The sequence below is a fragment of the Homalodisca vitripennis genome, chromosome 1, assembly GCF_021130785.1.
Source record: "Homalodisca vitripennis isolate AUS2020 chromosome 1, UT_GWSS_2.1, whole genome shotgun sequence".
NCBI classification, from domain to species: Eukaryota; Metazoa; Arthropoda; class Insecta; order Hemiptera; family Cicadellidae; genus Homalodisca; species Homalodisca vitripennis.
Window position 1 is genome coordinate 64885204 of NC_060207.1, and position 16172 is coordinate 64901375.

Genomic DNA, 16172 nt, shown 5'->3' on the forward strand with positions numbered 1-16172 from the left:
AGTGAATTTGAGATTACAAAATGTATTCTTTACTGTGATATGTATTATCATTAGTGAAGTGAATTATTTTACGTTTTCTGTAAACATAGACCCTTCACCATCTAAACAGCCTGTACAATCTACACAGAATACCATTTCTACATTACATTACAGTAGTTTATACATTAAGTAGTTTATTGAATTGTAGCCTAAGCTCGCAGAGTACCGAAGATGATAACATTGTGAGTGACTTCTACATTGACTTTCCCCATGAGCAGCTTTATACTTCAACACCGGTGCTGGGTCTGATTTTTGAAGGTCACCATCGCTTCAAACTATGTCTATGAGTATTGTAGCCTCTACTTCTGGGTTACACAGTGTAACCCCCACTATATCACTCAATAATATAGAACAGTCTGCTGCTTCACAGTCACATGATTTGCCAAGACTATAAAATATTGCATGTAGGCCTACTAGGCACATGGTTGCCTCTGATGCTCAGTGACAAATGACAGTTTGTCAATGAAGACCTTTGATTATATTTTTAAACAAGCACATGCCACACAATGCAGAACCTTCACATTTTTAAAAAACTGTAGACAACAAGTTTCTTGACTTGCTTACAATGAGGAAATAAGTGCTCAAGCTCAGTACTTAATGGCAACTACCAAAGACCTCACTCTTCAATGAACCTTTGGTGTGAAATAACTCAGGAGGAAGTAAAAATACAAGGGTAGGCTGAAAAGTAGTGCACACATGCTTGTAGAACACCAACTAAAAGAAATAGCTAGATCGGGTAAAATATAAAGTAAAGAACAATTCTTAAGTTCATTCATTCATTTATTTTTCAACATAGCCACCAATAAGACTAACACATTTCTCCCAATGTGTAACAAGGTTTTTTATTCTGTCACTGAAAAATTCTTCAGATTTTTCTCTAATCCAGGACGCAAGAGCTGCTTTCACCACATCGTCTGAGTACCCTTGAGATCTATTTTAAGTAGAGGGAAAAAAATCAAAATTGCAGGGGGCTAGATGGGGGAATAGGGAGGGTGTGGAAATAGTTCAAACTTCAGATTTCTCATTGCCTCTTCAGATGCGCACAAAGTGTGTGGATGAGTGTTGTCGCGTTGCAAGGTTATTGACTTGAGACTGCTTTTAACACGAGAAACTCAACGTCGAAGGTGTTTTAGAGTCTCTATGTATTGGGGCGAATTTACCGTCACGCCTTGTTCCAGATAATCGGTCACATAAACTCGATGAGCATCCCAAAACAGAGTCAAAAGGATTTTTTTTTGCGGATGGTTGTGTTTTAAACTTTTTCGTCGCAGGAGAAGACAAATGTCGATATTCAGTGCTTTGTCTTTTCTCTTCTGGATCATAATGGTGCACCCATGACTCGTCCCCCATCATGATGTTAAAAAAAGTTGTCTTCTACGTCATGGTAGTGCGGCAAAAGTTGCTGACAGCATTCCATTCGACGCTGTTTATTCTCATCTGTTAAACAGCGTGGCACCCATCGTGCACAGATTTTCCGGTATCATATTTGTTGAATAATGAAATCAACATGTTCCTTAGATATTCCAACATGGTTTGTGATATGCTGTTGGGTGATTCGCCGATTATTTTGAATCAAATCATCAACAAGTTTGTGATGCTTATTGTCTGTGGCAGTGATCAGACATCTACTGCATGTTCCATCAACAGTTATGCCTTATCCAGACTTACAACCACGAAAGTTTAGCACCCATCGATTGACAATCGATCTATCAACAGTATCGTCACCCTAAACATTCTTTAAATGAGTATCGTCACCCTAAACATTCTTTAAACGACAATGGATTTCAGTAGGATTCACTTTTGTAGCAGTTAAAAATTCAATAACAGCACGTTGTTTACATCTAATTGACAAAGCATTTGAATCCATCTACATGGTTACCTTGCTAACAGTACAATGGAATGACGCTAGGTTTTCAAACTGCACATGCATGTAGAGGAGGAATGGTACTTAACAAATGCCACCATGCGCGCTTCTATAGCTGATTTCAATCGTGTTTTACAAGCATGTGTGCATTACTTTTCAGCCTACCCTCGTATTTTTGGACCTACTGTTACATACGGGTGCTATTCAGTGCCCTAGATTCAGAGATTATAGGAGTGAAGTATTTATTTTTAAATCCATCAAAAATATACTTAGGTGATGTGATATTCTATAATATAAAATAATCTATAAGAAACATTTGAAAATTCTCAACCATTCGAATGTTAAGGTGGTGGTACTTTTATATTATAAATAGTTTAGGACACCAACTCTTCTTCTTCTCATCTTTGCTAATTATATTATCATTGTTTCAGATGATGCAGTGAGGTATGAGGGAGGCTAAGTGAAGTGATAGTGCCATGGACAGTCCAAGTGTTAGTGCTCGTGAGAACATTCTGGAAGTGTCCACTCGCATATACCCATTACCTTGGTCCAGACTAAAAGTCGCCTATTGGTCTATTGATAGACTCATAGACTTTACAATATTCTGTGTTTCAAGCAGTATATGAGACGAAACTGGTTTTTCCTTATTATGCAATGTTTGCATTTTGCTTAAAATCTGTTAGGTGAAGAGTAAGTGCCAGACAAAACTGACTTTACAAAATTAGGCCAGTCGTAGAACACTTCAACAACACTTTGAAAGCTATTTATGAACCAGGACGGAAACTGTGCATCGATGGTGTTATAGTGAAGAAGACAAATTTTCAGCCAGTACATTAAGAACAAAAGACAAAAGTCTGGTATCAAGCTATATGTACTGACGGAACCAAATGGACTTGTCATCAATTTTGCTGTGTATACTGGAGTCAATGATTTTGACCTTGTCGGTGTTGGTCATTCAAAAACTATGGTCTTGCATTGACCTAGGTCAAGTAGTACACATGGACAACTATGGTAATAGTTTTGACTTTTCCAAAAATATACTTGACCGGAAGACATACACTGCAGGGAAACTGAGAGCTAGACGCAAAAATATACCTTCTGAGGTTGTAGAAATGAATGAAGCATGTACTTGGGGAGGTAACATACTACCACGCTGATAGAGTTGCTATTGGTAAATTACATGAAAAAAGAGATGTATTTTTTATTTTAACAAAGCATGTTCTTGACATGAAAGAGTGTAAGAATAAACAATGTTAAACAACAATGAAACCCACTGCTATAAGTAAATACAACAAGTACATGAAAGGGGTAGATCAACAAGATTATATTAGCTCATCACAAGCAATGCCTACTACCACCTGATTATGTCTCTCCTAATCGAGGAATGAGAGCAGATGTCCAACCAACGCCAGGAATGCTTTTTGCATCCAAGTTGCCTGCTGCTTCTAATGGAAGGACACTATGAAAGAGATGCAGTCTTTGCCTACTGGAAGGGAAGTGAAAAGACACAATCTACTACTGTATTGAATGTTCAGGACAGCTTCGTCTGTGATTAGATGCTTGTTTTGTTCAATTTTACAGTGCAAGAAAATGAATATGTAAACTTTTGGTAAAGAACAATGCATGACATATTCTGGTATTCAGTGTATTCCAATTGTGTGTTTTTACATAGTTTTTTAAGCAATATATAAAACATTTCCAGAGAATTTTCACCACCAATAAATCTATTTGTGTTATTACTTTCACAATTTATAGCAATGACACCAACTGTTTCATGTAAAAAATAACGTTTTACTTATAAAAATGATGATATTTATTAATATTATTAATAGATAAATGGTAGTACATACTATAGCAAGAATGTAAACACAAATATTTGGTATGATACACGTTAATGGTAGTACCGATGACACCATGATGGTGTCAGAGTACTTCTTATGTAAAAAAACAGTTTTTTCATAAAAGTGATAATATTCCATGATTATAATGCTAAATGAAAATACTATGCTAAAAACTAAGTTTGGGATTTCAGGTGCTATACCCCAAAATAGGAATGGATTTAAACATGTTAACTGACACACCGCAATAATTTAAAATAATAGAATAAGCTTTAGCCAAATAATTAATACAAATTAATTTTTACAATCTGGTAAAATGCATTCCCCACAATTTGTATTATAAGCTAAAGCTTATTGCTACATCTGATATTGGCTGGAGGCATAGTACTCCCTATACTATTGTCAAGATACTAGAATCTTATGTTGTCATACCAACACACTCAGCACATGAAAAATATACATAAGCGATGAATTAAAACTCTTAACGTATACACTCCAAAGAAAGACTTTCAACAATTCTAACAAAAGAAAAACATTTCATTTATAGCTTTTTAATGTATAAAATTGTAGTATAAATAAAATAATGTAAAAATTGTTTTATGATAAACTTTTTCATAGAAATATTATTTATAAAAATCTCAAAATAAATATATTCCTTGTTGAAAACTTTCTAGAGGCTGAACCGTTTTAGATTCAAGGAGTTTCAAAAGATCAGGAACTCACATGGAAGTTGGAGGCTTTCAACAGCTGAAATCTCAGGAGGTATGTGGCTGAAAAGTTTAGAGGATCTCTTACGGTCCTGGAATTTTTTAATGCCGAAGGTTGAACATTTTAGTGGTCAAGATCCAAGATTTTCGGTACTTCCACAAGGAAGATGCCATTGACTGGAAACTATACAATACTATATGAAGACTGACTGTTTCGCTGAAAATGGTAACTTTCATTCCATTTATGTTGTTGACTAACAGAGGTAACTATTATTTGCATGTCTGGTGGTTTATTTTAAGTTTCTCAATTAATGTTTGATACTTTAAACCCTTTTTGGTACCTTCCATTTTTGAATCCCACAAAAACTAGCCAGGCAAGCATTCAATTCCATGCTTAACAGAAATTCTGTAATCAATTTCACAAAAAATTAATGATGTACTTATACAATGAAAACTGGTTATTGATTCTTACATAAATCATACAGGTACTATACTCCAATCTGAATCACTTGTTCACAAAAATGCCATTAATGCCAAGAAACATCTCTGTGATGATACCACCTCTTTACACACCACCATAGTACATAAACTAGCCTTTATAGCATCATGTTTAAAAATCAGACAAAATCACTAAAAAGGCAAGAAAAAATAAATAAAGAATTGGGAAGCATTGATTAATGAATTTTAAAAACATTGTTCAAATATACGAGTAGAATCAGCTGATATCCTAAAGATTTTTCTTCCAGACAGCTGTAGTACAGTGGTATTTCCTCTTCATGGCTCACCAGCTTAATATTTAATTTCTCATTATTTCATTCTCTTTATGTCTACTAATATGTTCCTTTATTAGTAATAAATGATTTGCATAATTAGGCAGTATTATAATCAAAAGTTATAAAATATCTTACTTTTTGATGAAAAGAGGAGTCTTGAAGATGAACAAGAGATGGTCCCCAGGTTGAGGCAGCAGTCCCCAGAAGAACGTCTCTCCCTCATATGCTCGCTTGAGGGTGTACTGCTTGTAAGCTTTGATCTGTGACGAGACCTCAGCATCAGGATTGCTGTGTGGCGTAAAAAGGTTCACTTTACCAAACTGCTTGTCCTGCAAACCATATTATAATCAAAGTCTTGAATAATCAAAACATTTTAAAATTTCATTTCAACCAAACAAATTTAAAACTAAAATTTATTAAAAACTAGCATACACTTTTTAAATTCCATTCCAAATATTTCCGTGAAAAATGATAGTCACTAGCATATATTCCAATCTCTTAATCCATTTTCAAATAATTGGAAGTTGATATAAAAAATGTCTCTACAAATCTTCAATGACATTTTGTAGCATGGGTACAGTTATTACAGTACAACTTATTTAGTAATATTTCAGGCCATTTACAAGAATAATAAGTCAAAGTACGGACTTGTTCTTATTGAGTCTGGTCTTGAATATTTGTTGTTCTCTTAGGGTAAAAAGCTAGGACAAAAGGACCCTTTGTGGTGCTTTCAGAGTGACAGGATATTCTGGATGGTAAGGGTGGGGGTAGGCGCTACCTCCTGTTGAGATCCATGAGGAAATATTTTGGGCATTAATCTCAATCTAGCATCCATGAAGGAGGGGAGGTCAGGTCTATACCAGCCTCTCCAGTCACAGCAAGCAGGGAAGGCACATCTTTATGTTTAGACTATTAACTGCCTTTAACACTTTAACACTCTGTTTTATTCAGAGTAGGTTCAAATGGCAGGTATAAATTAGCCAGAAGTAAAACCTCCTGGGGCCATATTCTTGTTGGTGAAAGCATTTATAGTGTAAAATGATGGAGCCCTATGATGATTATAAAACTGAAACAGGCTTTTGTTATTCAGCACATGTAGGAGCACATCTGTTTCGAATGAATTTTATTTCCATCGACACAGTTGGGTTTACCTTCTTGATCCGACCATGAAAATATAGCTCAGTTAACCCTACATCGGGCGCTAAACGGAGTTTTCCTCTGTGTATCTTTTATTATTAAAAATAGTACTACTTTTCTGATGTTGGCAGTCGTTTCCCGCAGTGTACTTCACGAGCATCTTTCGGGGAAGCGAAACAATAGCATCCCGCTTATCTTTGTCAAAATCTGTCAGTATGACGTCTACTTCCGTGCGAGACTGGACGATTCCTCCGTGAGCACCCGATGTTGTGTTTGTAGTGCTTGGACAAAATCTCCGGGAGCGCCTTATTGTGTTTAGTTTTTATGGAGTAATAATCCGTGTGCGCCTAAATGTGTGACCTGTGATGGTTTCTTTTTAAGTTTTATAATATATTTTATTTGAATTTTGTGAAATGGAGAATGAAGACGAGAGACTTCTCAGTACAGTACCCGTGTGCTAGGGAACATTTCAGTAGGTACTGTTTATGGAGTGAACATTGTCGTTATAATAACCAGAAGGAAAATGTTTTGAAACTTTGTGTAGTATTAAAAAAAAATTTTAGTAAAGAATAAATTTTTATTTCAGAGTAATAATTGACATTACATTGTATAATAACTCAAGAATTGAAGTAAGTTGTTTTTGTAAGAAGTTAAAAACTAAGTTAATTTCCATATATTATTACAGTAGGTTAACCGTTTTTACAATTAATTGCATTATTCCTTAAAATAAATCATGTTGTTACTATACAATAACATTTTTAAAGATTTTTAATTTCTTATTTGGAAAATTCATTACATAAGAGAGTAATTTTTATTTAACTTCTAAAAATTAATATATTACATTGTAATTAAATCCGTATGAATATTTAAACAAATAAAAACAGTTTAAACGACTATGATATCCATTATTCGCTAACCTGGAGGAAACCTCCGTGAGCGCCTGATGGTGTTTCTAATTTTAAGCGCCTGATGGAGGGTTAAGTACCTACTTTGATCAAAAAGCATCTACTTCTGGCTCTTTATCTACTCCAGTATTAGGGATAGAGTCAACAGTGATGTGCTAAATATCTCCACTGTATGTCAAATGTTCCCTAGATAATGTGCGGACACACACACAAACACATACACCTAGACCTTTTAGAACCATCCTGATGTGTTATAATATTTATGCTTATATTTTAATTCTCTAAAAAGAAAGTAAGCATATATTGCAGGATACCCAGGTTTCTGTCTGCTTGTACCCTTGATATTAGTTCTTCAAAGATATGAATAACTGTAAACCTAACACATGACATTGTAAGCACTTGCTTTCCAATCTCTGTTCACTGTATCATCATATTTTCTTGGTTAATTCTGGGAATTATTTACATTTTATATACCTAATCAGTATTGTATGTCTCTTCAGTGCAAAACACACCCACTGACTCCTTGATGGTTATCCAAAATAAAAATTGCACTTAGGTGCATTGCTTTGTGATTCCATTTGCAGTAGTCATGAACTCACTGTGCTGGTTTGTTTCCTCAAATTGTAGTCACAGAGCAATTGGTTTGTTGAGTCATATTAGTTCCCAGTTCCCTCCAGTTTTGTTTCTTCAGCTACTGTAAATATGTGTCCCACAATGTGAAAGAAAACTAATCTTGAATACCTAAAAATATAAACTAAATGTTTGAATTTGTTGCTGCTGCCATCTATAGTATTTAAATTAATACTATTGTCATAAATATTTTGCAGCACATTACAACTTACAGTAATTTTTTCAAACAAATACAAAATTCTGGAATACATTTTTTATAACGAATAGTATTTTAGAATAAAAATATGTGTATGTACTATTATGATAAATAGGCAATACTCATATACACTTTTAACTAAATCTGTCCACTAGATTTTGTGTGATTGAGTATCAAACATCCAAACACCCAAACAGAAATATCCAAATATTATTCTTTGCAAATGTTCTCATTTAAAATATCAATAAGATTCTTTGTATAAATCGAGTATTTTTATTTTTATTTTGCTATGACAAAAATTATCAGCTCTTACTAAAAACTGATTAGAACATGTCCTGAAAGATATATTTTACAAACTAGAGAAAGCAATGATAGATTTACAAACATGTATATTTTACGAACATAATAAATTAGTATAACTAATATGGAGCACATTAGTGACGAGTGTTTATCCAAATTAAAAAATGTATAATATCAAAAAACATTTACAAAAATATACTGTTCTTAAACCTACTAAATCTAAAATACTGTAAATTGCATGTAAGTCACTTTTTCTATGCATTTATGCATTTTAGATTGAAAAGTTTTAGACTAGACCGAATTATAAAACTAAATGAGATGAAAAATAAGAGTAACAAATACTGTACATCTGGTATAAACATTCTGTAATGTAAATGGTCATTATGATAATAAATATTATTTATATCAGGTTAATCCTTTGCTGGGCAATTGCTTCAAATCGCAATGACGGGAAGCCTTGCACTACATCGTAATGCCTCTGATTATCACCAACTGCTTTATCACTGCTCTCTACTTCATGATGTTACTACCACATGACTTTTGTTGAAATTACTAGTGAAAATATCTATTTATATCGTTATTGTCCTTATTCATTGAATGTTTTGATGTCTATGGAAGCTATCCAGGAGTAATATATAAAACATTTTGATCTCTTCATTGACAGTGATTTAGTTGCTTTTTACCACAATTCGATTCGACTTGTGCTGATAGCTTACAGAAGTATTAAAACCATTTGTTAAGCAACTTCTGTTTGTGATAGTTAATATAAGCTTAACCGTATGTACTCAAAGGCAGATGTATAATTTGTGTTTGGAGCTTGTATGGCCTGATCTTCTGGCCAGTGCCATTTTGTCGGAAGCGTGGATTAATATTTGCCATAATGTTATCTCAACTCGTATGTCCAGCCCAAGATATAATACGTCCATACCTTGTTACGCCAGCACCAATGGCCACTAAACATAGCAGTTATTTTATAATATTCTCTTTGTTTTATAATGAATGGTGAGCGCTGAAACCCATCGAGCAGCTTGATTTATAGTAATTTTTAGGTCAAGCATTAAATTTTAAATTAGTCAATAATTCTTTTCTAAACATTGACTGTGTAAATAAGACAAATGACGTGTAGTGGGCCTTTACACTAAAGTGATAGAAGGGATAGACCTAGAAAACTTTACTACAAGACATGTGCTACCTATTCTTGACTACACATAAGTGTGTGTATTTATAAAGTTTTATTCTGTAAAAAATGTAAAAACTGAGAAAAATGTAAAATAGTTTATGTCTGAATATAACATAACTGTAAATGCCTACTTTCTAACATTTTATTTACATATCTTTGTTAGCAATATACGTATAAGTAAAATTGTCCAAATGTATGTTCAGCTTTGTATTATAACATTCATTAAAAATAAATTTTTCATTATTTTTCAATTTTTCTTTAAACATTTTAAATTACTGTACAAATAACACAGAGGATATTGAAAAATAATTCTGATCGTACTGGCCATTCAAGTTGCGAGGACAAACTACAGCAAAACTAACGCTTGCTGTCTGCAGCCACACAAGCTTTACTGGCCTTTCGAGCACAAAGAGTTAATAGTTTTTAAAATAGCACCATATTATAGAAAATTAAATAATTTTAACAACAAAGTGTAATATATAACAATTTAGTTCAAATAATAAAAACAAAAAAGTGTTCTCTGCCCAGTAGCGCTAGAAGTGTGTTGCGGTAATTCAACCAGGAGAGGGTTAATGCAAGTATCCAGTACGACATTCTGGTACATTGCCAGCACATTTTATATTATACGGTAATTAACTACTTTACTACACCAAATTACATATTTGTTTTGTGCTACAATATCCCATACCATATCTTGTTATTATGTATGTTTTTACCAATCATTATCGTTTAGTTTATCAATAATTTGGTCTGTTTGTGTTACAGTAGATTTTTATCAGTTGTATTTCATGTGACTGATTATTGGATAAAAAAATAACAACATCTAAGATGGACGATGGTATTGAAAAGGGAGACTAAATTGGTAAAATAATAATAAAATACGTTTTTCATGCCTGGAGATATATGCAGCCGGAGACAAAGAGCAGTAACAAGCAAATGTGATGTGTGTATTTTGTGACAGGACTGAGAACAGACAAAGCAAACAAAACACAATGTGATGTATCTGACATCTAACCAAGAACATATGAGATGTAAAAATTGCGTAGAGGTTTAATTGGCCATTGAATGAATATTTTACACAGGAATCTCTAAACCTCATTTTCCCAACATAATTTTATTTTAATTTTTTATGACAGTTAGTGTTAAATATTAGACACTAATTTAGTTCTCTGATATTTTGCTTATAAAACTTCTTACTCTTCAATTTAGTTTATTTAAACTCTCACTGATATTTTAATATCAATACATTTTATTTTGCATTTAAATTACATGAGTAAATTAAAAATATATTTATAATAATAAATTAAGTAAATAAATCTTGTATTAAAATTAAATTAACTTTTTATTATTTTCTTCAACATTGATCAAAAGGACTACTATGTTGTATAAGGAATATTATGTAAACATAAAATTATTATGTATATATAAAATTTAATTTCAATAAACATTGAATCACAAAAAGTACTTGCTTCGCCGGGACTCGAACCCAGGTCCCTCACTTTTTACGATTCAATTATTTTGTATTTGGCCGTATCTGTCACATATGTGTTTAAATAATATGTGTTTATATGTATATAAAATTACAATCTTTAAGAAAATTGTTACATGTGATGTGATATATTGTGCAAATGACTTTATTTTCTCTAAGATATTATTTTGATAGTTGAAAATAACTTTGATAGTTAAACATCTTATGTTTATTGTTATGAACGTTACTACTTGGTTTCATTAAAAATTATTAAATTATATTTAAACTGTACCTTAAGTTTCTGAACCTTTCCTTTTAACGAAGAGTATGTACCAATGTGCTGAAATAATGAAGGCTTGTAATGAATCCACAATTCATCCTTGTCCTTCTTGCATTGTTTCTGAAAAATGCAAAAATTAAATTATAAAACTGTTACATTTAATGAGAACATATCTAACATTTCAGTTATGCATCAGTGAGATACAAGGCTGGAGAGACAAGAATTCAGCTATTATAATTAAATTCCTCTCAACTACTGTAGTTTGACTTTTCATTTATATGACTTCAAAAATATGTTATCTTGAATAGTTTTCTGTCTATTTTTGTTCAACATTTTTTTACAAATGCTTAAATAAAAAATGTGAGAAGTACTTATATGATCATACTATATTTGTAATATTATGATACTACAAGTTATAGTAACTAATCAAATTTGAGTACAAATATGCTCTTGTATACTAATTTATGTAAATTATGGTGGAAATATTTTATTACTTATCAAGATTACAATTTAAACAATTTATTACAAACAAAATACAATTAAATATTGAAACTGTTTATTCCATCATCCAATTAATATTTTGTACTTTTGTATAAAGAGTACTCAATATGAATGGGTATCAAATGGATATTAATGAGTATCAAAGAAATGGGGTTTCCAATAACAGACTGGAATTTATTGTTTACTAGCTATAGCGAACATAGTTATATGTATGTTATTAGTAATAATTCACTGGTGTACTGTTAAGTAATTTATGTAATCGATTTAGTAACACAAAGAAAGCTCTTACATGATATTTTTACATAGCCTTTTCTTGTGTCAAAAAATGTGTAGAAAAGCAGGAGCATATAATATAAGGAAAGGTTTAAAGAACCCATACTCCCCTTTCTCCTCACACCCCCTCCCAAAAAAAAACCATACTGAATCTTAAAACCACACCCGCATTTTTGTTATTGTTAATCAGTAAACAGTACTCATTGCTCTCAGTGAGTGGTTTTTGCTAAGGATTGTAAACTGATGGTTTATAACTTAAACTCAAAACGGAATTTCTTGTGGGAGAACCAATACTGAATATAAATTATAAACAATTAATATTAATCAAACTTGTAACTATTCATTAGCATTGAGACACTCAAATCTAAGTTTCTAAGTGAAAGGTTTATGTATTTGAGACAAGTTCTGTTTATAACACAGTTTGAAACTTTAGCGCCATGTTAAAAGTGGAGTCTCTGAAGTGTGGCCAACACTGGCTAGCGTTCTCTTTTAACAAGTGGAATTAGGTAATAGAAATTCAACTCATCTCTTTATTATTAAACAAGGGAAAGTTGTGCAAAATAGGTTAGGCCAAGCTTTTACAATATGAGTTAGATACAATATTTTGCTTAATTCCATAGTCAGATACTTTAAAAAAAAACCTCAGATTACTTTCTCTTTCTTAGTAAAACATGACTGAGATTGATAAGCACTTAACTAATGTTTTCATCAGAACCTAATTAAATTTTTAATTATTAACCATATAAGATATAAGGTTATAAACACTTTATAATCTCCCCTTTTCAAGATTCCCTACTCTGGCCATTGATAACATGATTAAAACATCAAGTAATTGTAGTTTATAACTATTACTACACTAGTGCATTAGTGGAGGTCATTATGTGTGTTGGGATGATAGATGATAAAAATGTCTTTGTCAAAGATTACTGACTTCTTACTAACATTATCTTTTTCTAGATTGCAAGCCTTTGTGTGAATGACATGATCCAGTAACCAGTCCACAGGCTTGTCGTTGTAGAACATGAAGAAGAATTGGATCAGCCAAGGGAGTTCCACACATCTGAACATTTTACCTGGAAATAAATGTACATCATGAATAATCTGTTAAAATTAGACTATTTTATCGTAGCAATAATGGTTTTTAAATATTTAACAGTATTATGTAATACAGTAATACAGACACAATTGATAGCAACAAAAATAATTCAAAGTTTATTAAATACTTTCAACCATAATAATTTAATTGTCATGTTGGTAAATGGTAGTATGAGTGATGGTTTAAAAAAATACATACTAATTCATTTGAAAATGTTGGTTGCTCCATTAAAATTTGTTCATGCAAACAACAGTCACCAAAAGAATTTCTATTTATGCAATTAGAAATTGAATCAGGGAAATGCAATGCAACGCAATGTATACACAAAATTTCAAATAGTCCTAAGGCGTGATATTGCACACCTGCAGTAATGGCACATTTATATGTCCGTAAATAATTATTAAGTTCTAAAGCCCTATGATATCTTCTGTCTCAACATCTTAGTTCTTCTAATCGGTATTCTCGTTGCTCGTCATTTTTGGTAGCTACACATTGTGCCGCACATTACTGCATATCTTACAGACGTCGCTTTCGCGGTTCATCATTTTCAGTAGCTACACACTTAAGAAAATGTTATTATTTTTCATGTAATCAAGTTATAATGAAATTCTAAAATAAAAATAATATGGAAGGAATATTTTTATACAGAAACAATAATGTTTAATTCTTTCAAATTATTTTCTAAACTAATTTCATTAGTTTATATATGAGTAATTCCTAAAAAAAGACCCATCCAATTCATCCCTGAACCCTGCATTAGTTACACTCTGATCAAAACATTGTTTGTCATACACGGTCATAATCCCTGTAAAACCATGATTAGGCAAAGAACATGAACAACTTCAATTACTAGTGTCTTAAAATAGTTTTACATATTTGTATACAACACAAGCAAAAAAATTGTTTGATAGTTCTTAATATACTGTTACAAGTTTTAAATTTAAGTTGCAATAAAGTACAATTGTTTATCAATACAGGCAAACTAAAACACTAATTTTAGGTAAATAATTAAAGTAAATGTCCTTTACTTTATTCAGTATTAAAAGCAATGAAATTAATAGCAGATATAAAATAATATGCCCATGGAAAACAGGCCAGAACACACAACAAAACCTCTTGCCTAACTAAATAATTTATTAAAACATTATTTTCACCCAGTGTTGTGGGTAAGGGATTGTTAAAGTCTGCTAGACAAAAGGATTCACATTTAAAACTCTTAAAAATGTAGTGTAAACATTTCCCAGCACACAGAATCAGAGACCATGTGCAACTAATGCAGGGTTATTTTAGTTTTCTACATTTTACCACAAACTACATTTATTGAATTTTTAATCTGAAAACTTCAATATATTCCATATTTTTCTATTTATTTGTAAATCACTGTGCTTTATTTTTTACCAATAACTATTTTAATAAATAAAAACTGCATTGTAGTAGCAGTTTAAAAGATGAAAGAGTAACAAAAAAATAGAATGTGGAAGTCTGTAGATTGATGGATAGTCTGCACTTGTAGTTTTAACTTTCCCCTAGGAAAATCCTTAGCATCTCTCACCTTTATTATCCTATGACGTAAGATTTTCAAAACATCAAATATTTAGTTTAAATACACCTTATATTATTAGTTAAAACTAACTTTAACAATTGTCTTGACCTGAAAATTATAATATATTTTAATTATAATATTATTTTATTATTAATTATAATATATAAAATTATATAACATTTTATAATCATTACAAACAAAAAATTAATTCCTTTTTTGGAGGTAATTCTTGTAATTCTGTGTAGAGACTTTTATGACAATGGGTAAATAACAATTTATGCTTGTAATTTACCTATAAAGCCGAGCTGACAGAAGTCGAGGACGAACCATTGTTGCTTGTTGGCGATCCTCTCGAGGGCAATGGTCTTCATGGTGGAGACAAACTGAGGCTTGACAAGGATATCATCTTCCAGCTGTATATAAAACATCCCTCTCGGCTGGGCATACATCATCAGAAACGCAAAATCCAGATTTTGTTTCGACCGCCACTTCACTCTCTCCCTTGAGTCACCTGGGACAAAACTTGTTGATAATTGTCTGAGCTTTGTTGATAAGCCAAAGGACCTGTTTTATGGATGTTAACAGTTCTATAAAACAATCTTTTTTACATTTAAATCAATAAAAAAACTAATAGACTGTTCAGGAAATTTAATTTCCTGAACATAAAATTTGCAAAAGGAAATTAAATGAGATTGGAAGTATATCTTACAAGAGGATAAAAACAAAGCCCCTGGAAAAACTGTGTGTTATGTCCAAAAAGAAAAATTTAACACTGGCTAAGTATTCTCTAAACTTTTAAGATATTCATTGTGAAAATTAGAATAATCGCTGGATATATATTTTTCTATACATAATTGTCCCTATTTGCAGACTCAACAAGAGAACAAGAGTAACAAGAGAAATTCATCACAAGATATCAGCACTGATACTTTTTGTAAAGATTAAAGATAGATCTTTTGAGCTGTATTATGAATTCCAAAATTTAATTTTATATATTGAACCTTACACTAATTATCCAGATGTCTATACATAATGCAATTTAAAAACTAAGTTAAACACAGTAGTTACTTTTCCATCCACCAGGGCCATTCATAAGGGGAGGAGGTGACCGGGGCAAGCTCAGGTGGGGTGTGGTTTAGCCTGAAGCAAGAATGATAATAACACAGTTTCAGTCTACACTTACTTGTATAATACAGAATTGCAATAAAATTATGCCTTTTAATAAAACTTGTATTATGTGACTAAATGTAGAAATGACAGTGTTATTATTAAGTCTGTGGGTGGAGAGAGGGCGTTTTTTTGCAGAAGGACCGCTTGCCCTGGTTGCCACCAACTCAAAGAACTATCCACAAAACTAATGGAACTTGCTAATATCACTAAAATTCAAAGTGCATAAGCATAGAATATTAGATATTGAGGGTAATGATAGGAACTATGGACAA

General features: G+C 32.0%; 1 protein-coding gene across 2 annotated transcripts in view; it reads right to left on the reverse strand.

The window, feature by feature from the left end:
• Nucleotides 1–16172, reverse strand: part of LOC124363408 (alpha-1,3-mannosyl-glycoprotein 4-beta-N-acetylglucosaminyltransferase B) — a 134762-nt gene that overhangs the window by 8881 nt on the left and 109709 nt on the right. For both annotated transcript variants that reach the window (XM_046818668.1, XM_046818661.1), the window contains 4 exons: nt 15023–15241; nt 13034–13164; nt 11330–11437; nt 5357–5550 (listed from right to left, as the gene is read on the reverse strand). In XM_046818668.1, coding sequence (XP_046674624.1) covers nt 5357–5550; nt 11330–11437; nt 13034–13164; nt 15023–15241 — 652 coding nt within the window. The remainder of the gene's footprint in view (nt 1–5356; nt 5551–11329; nt 11438–13033; nt 13165–15022; nt 15242–16172) is intronic.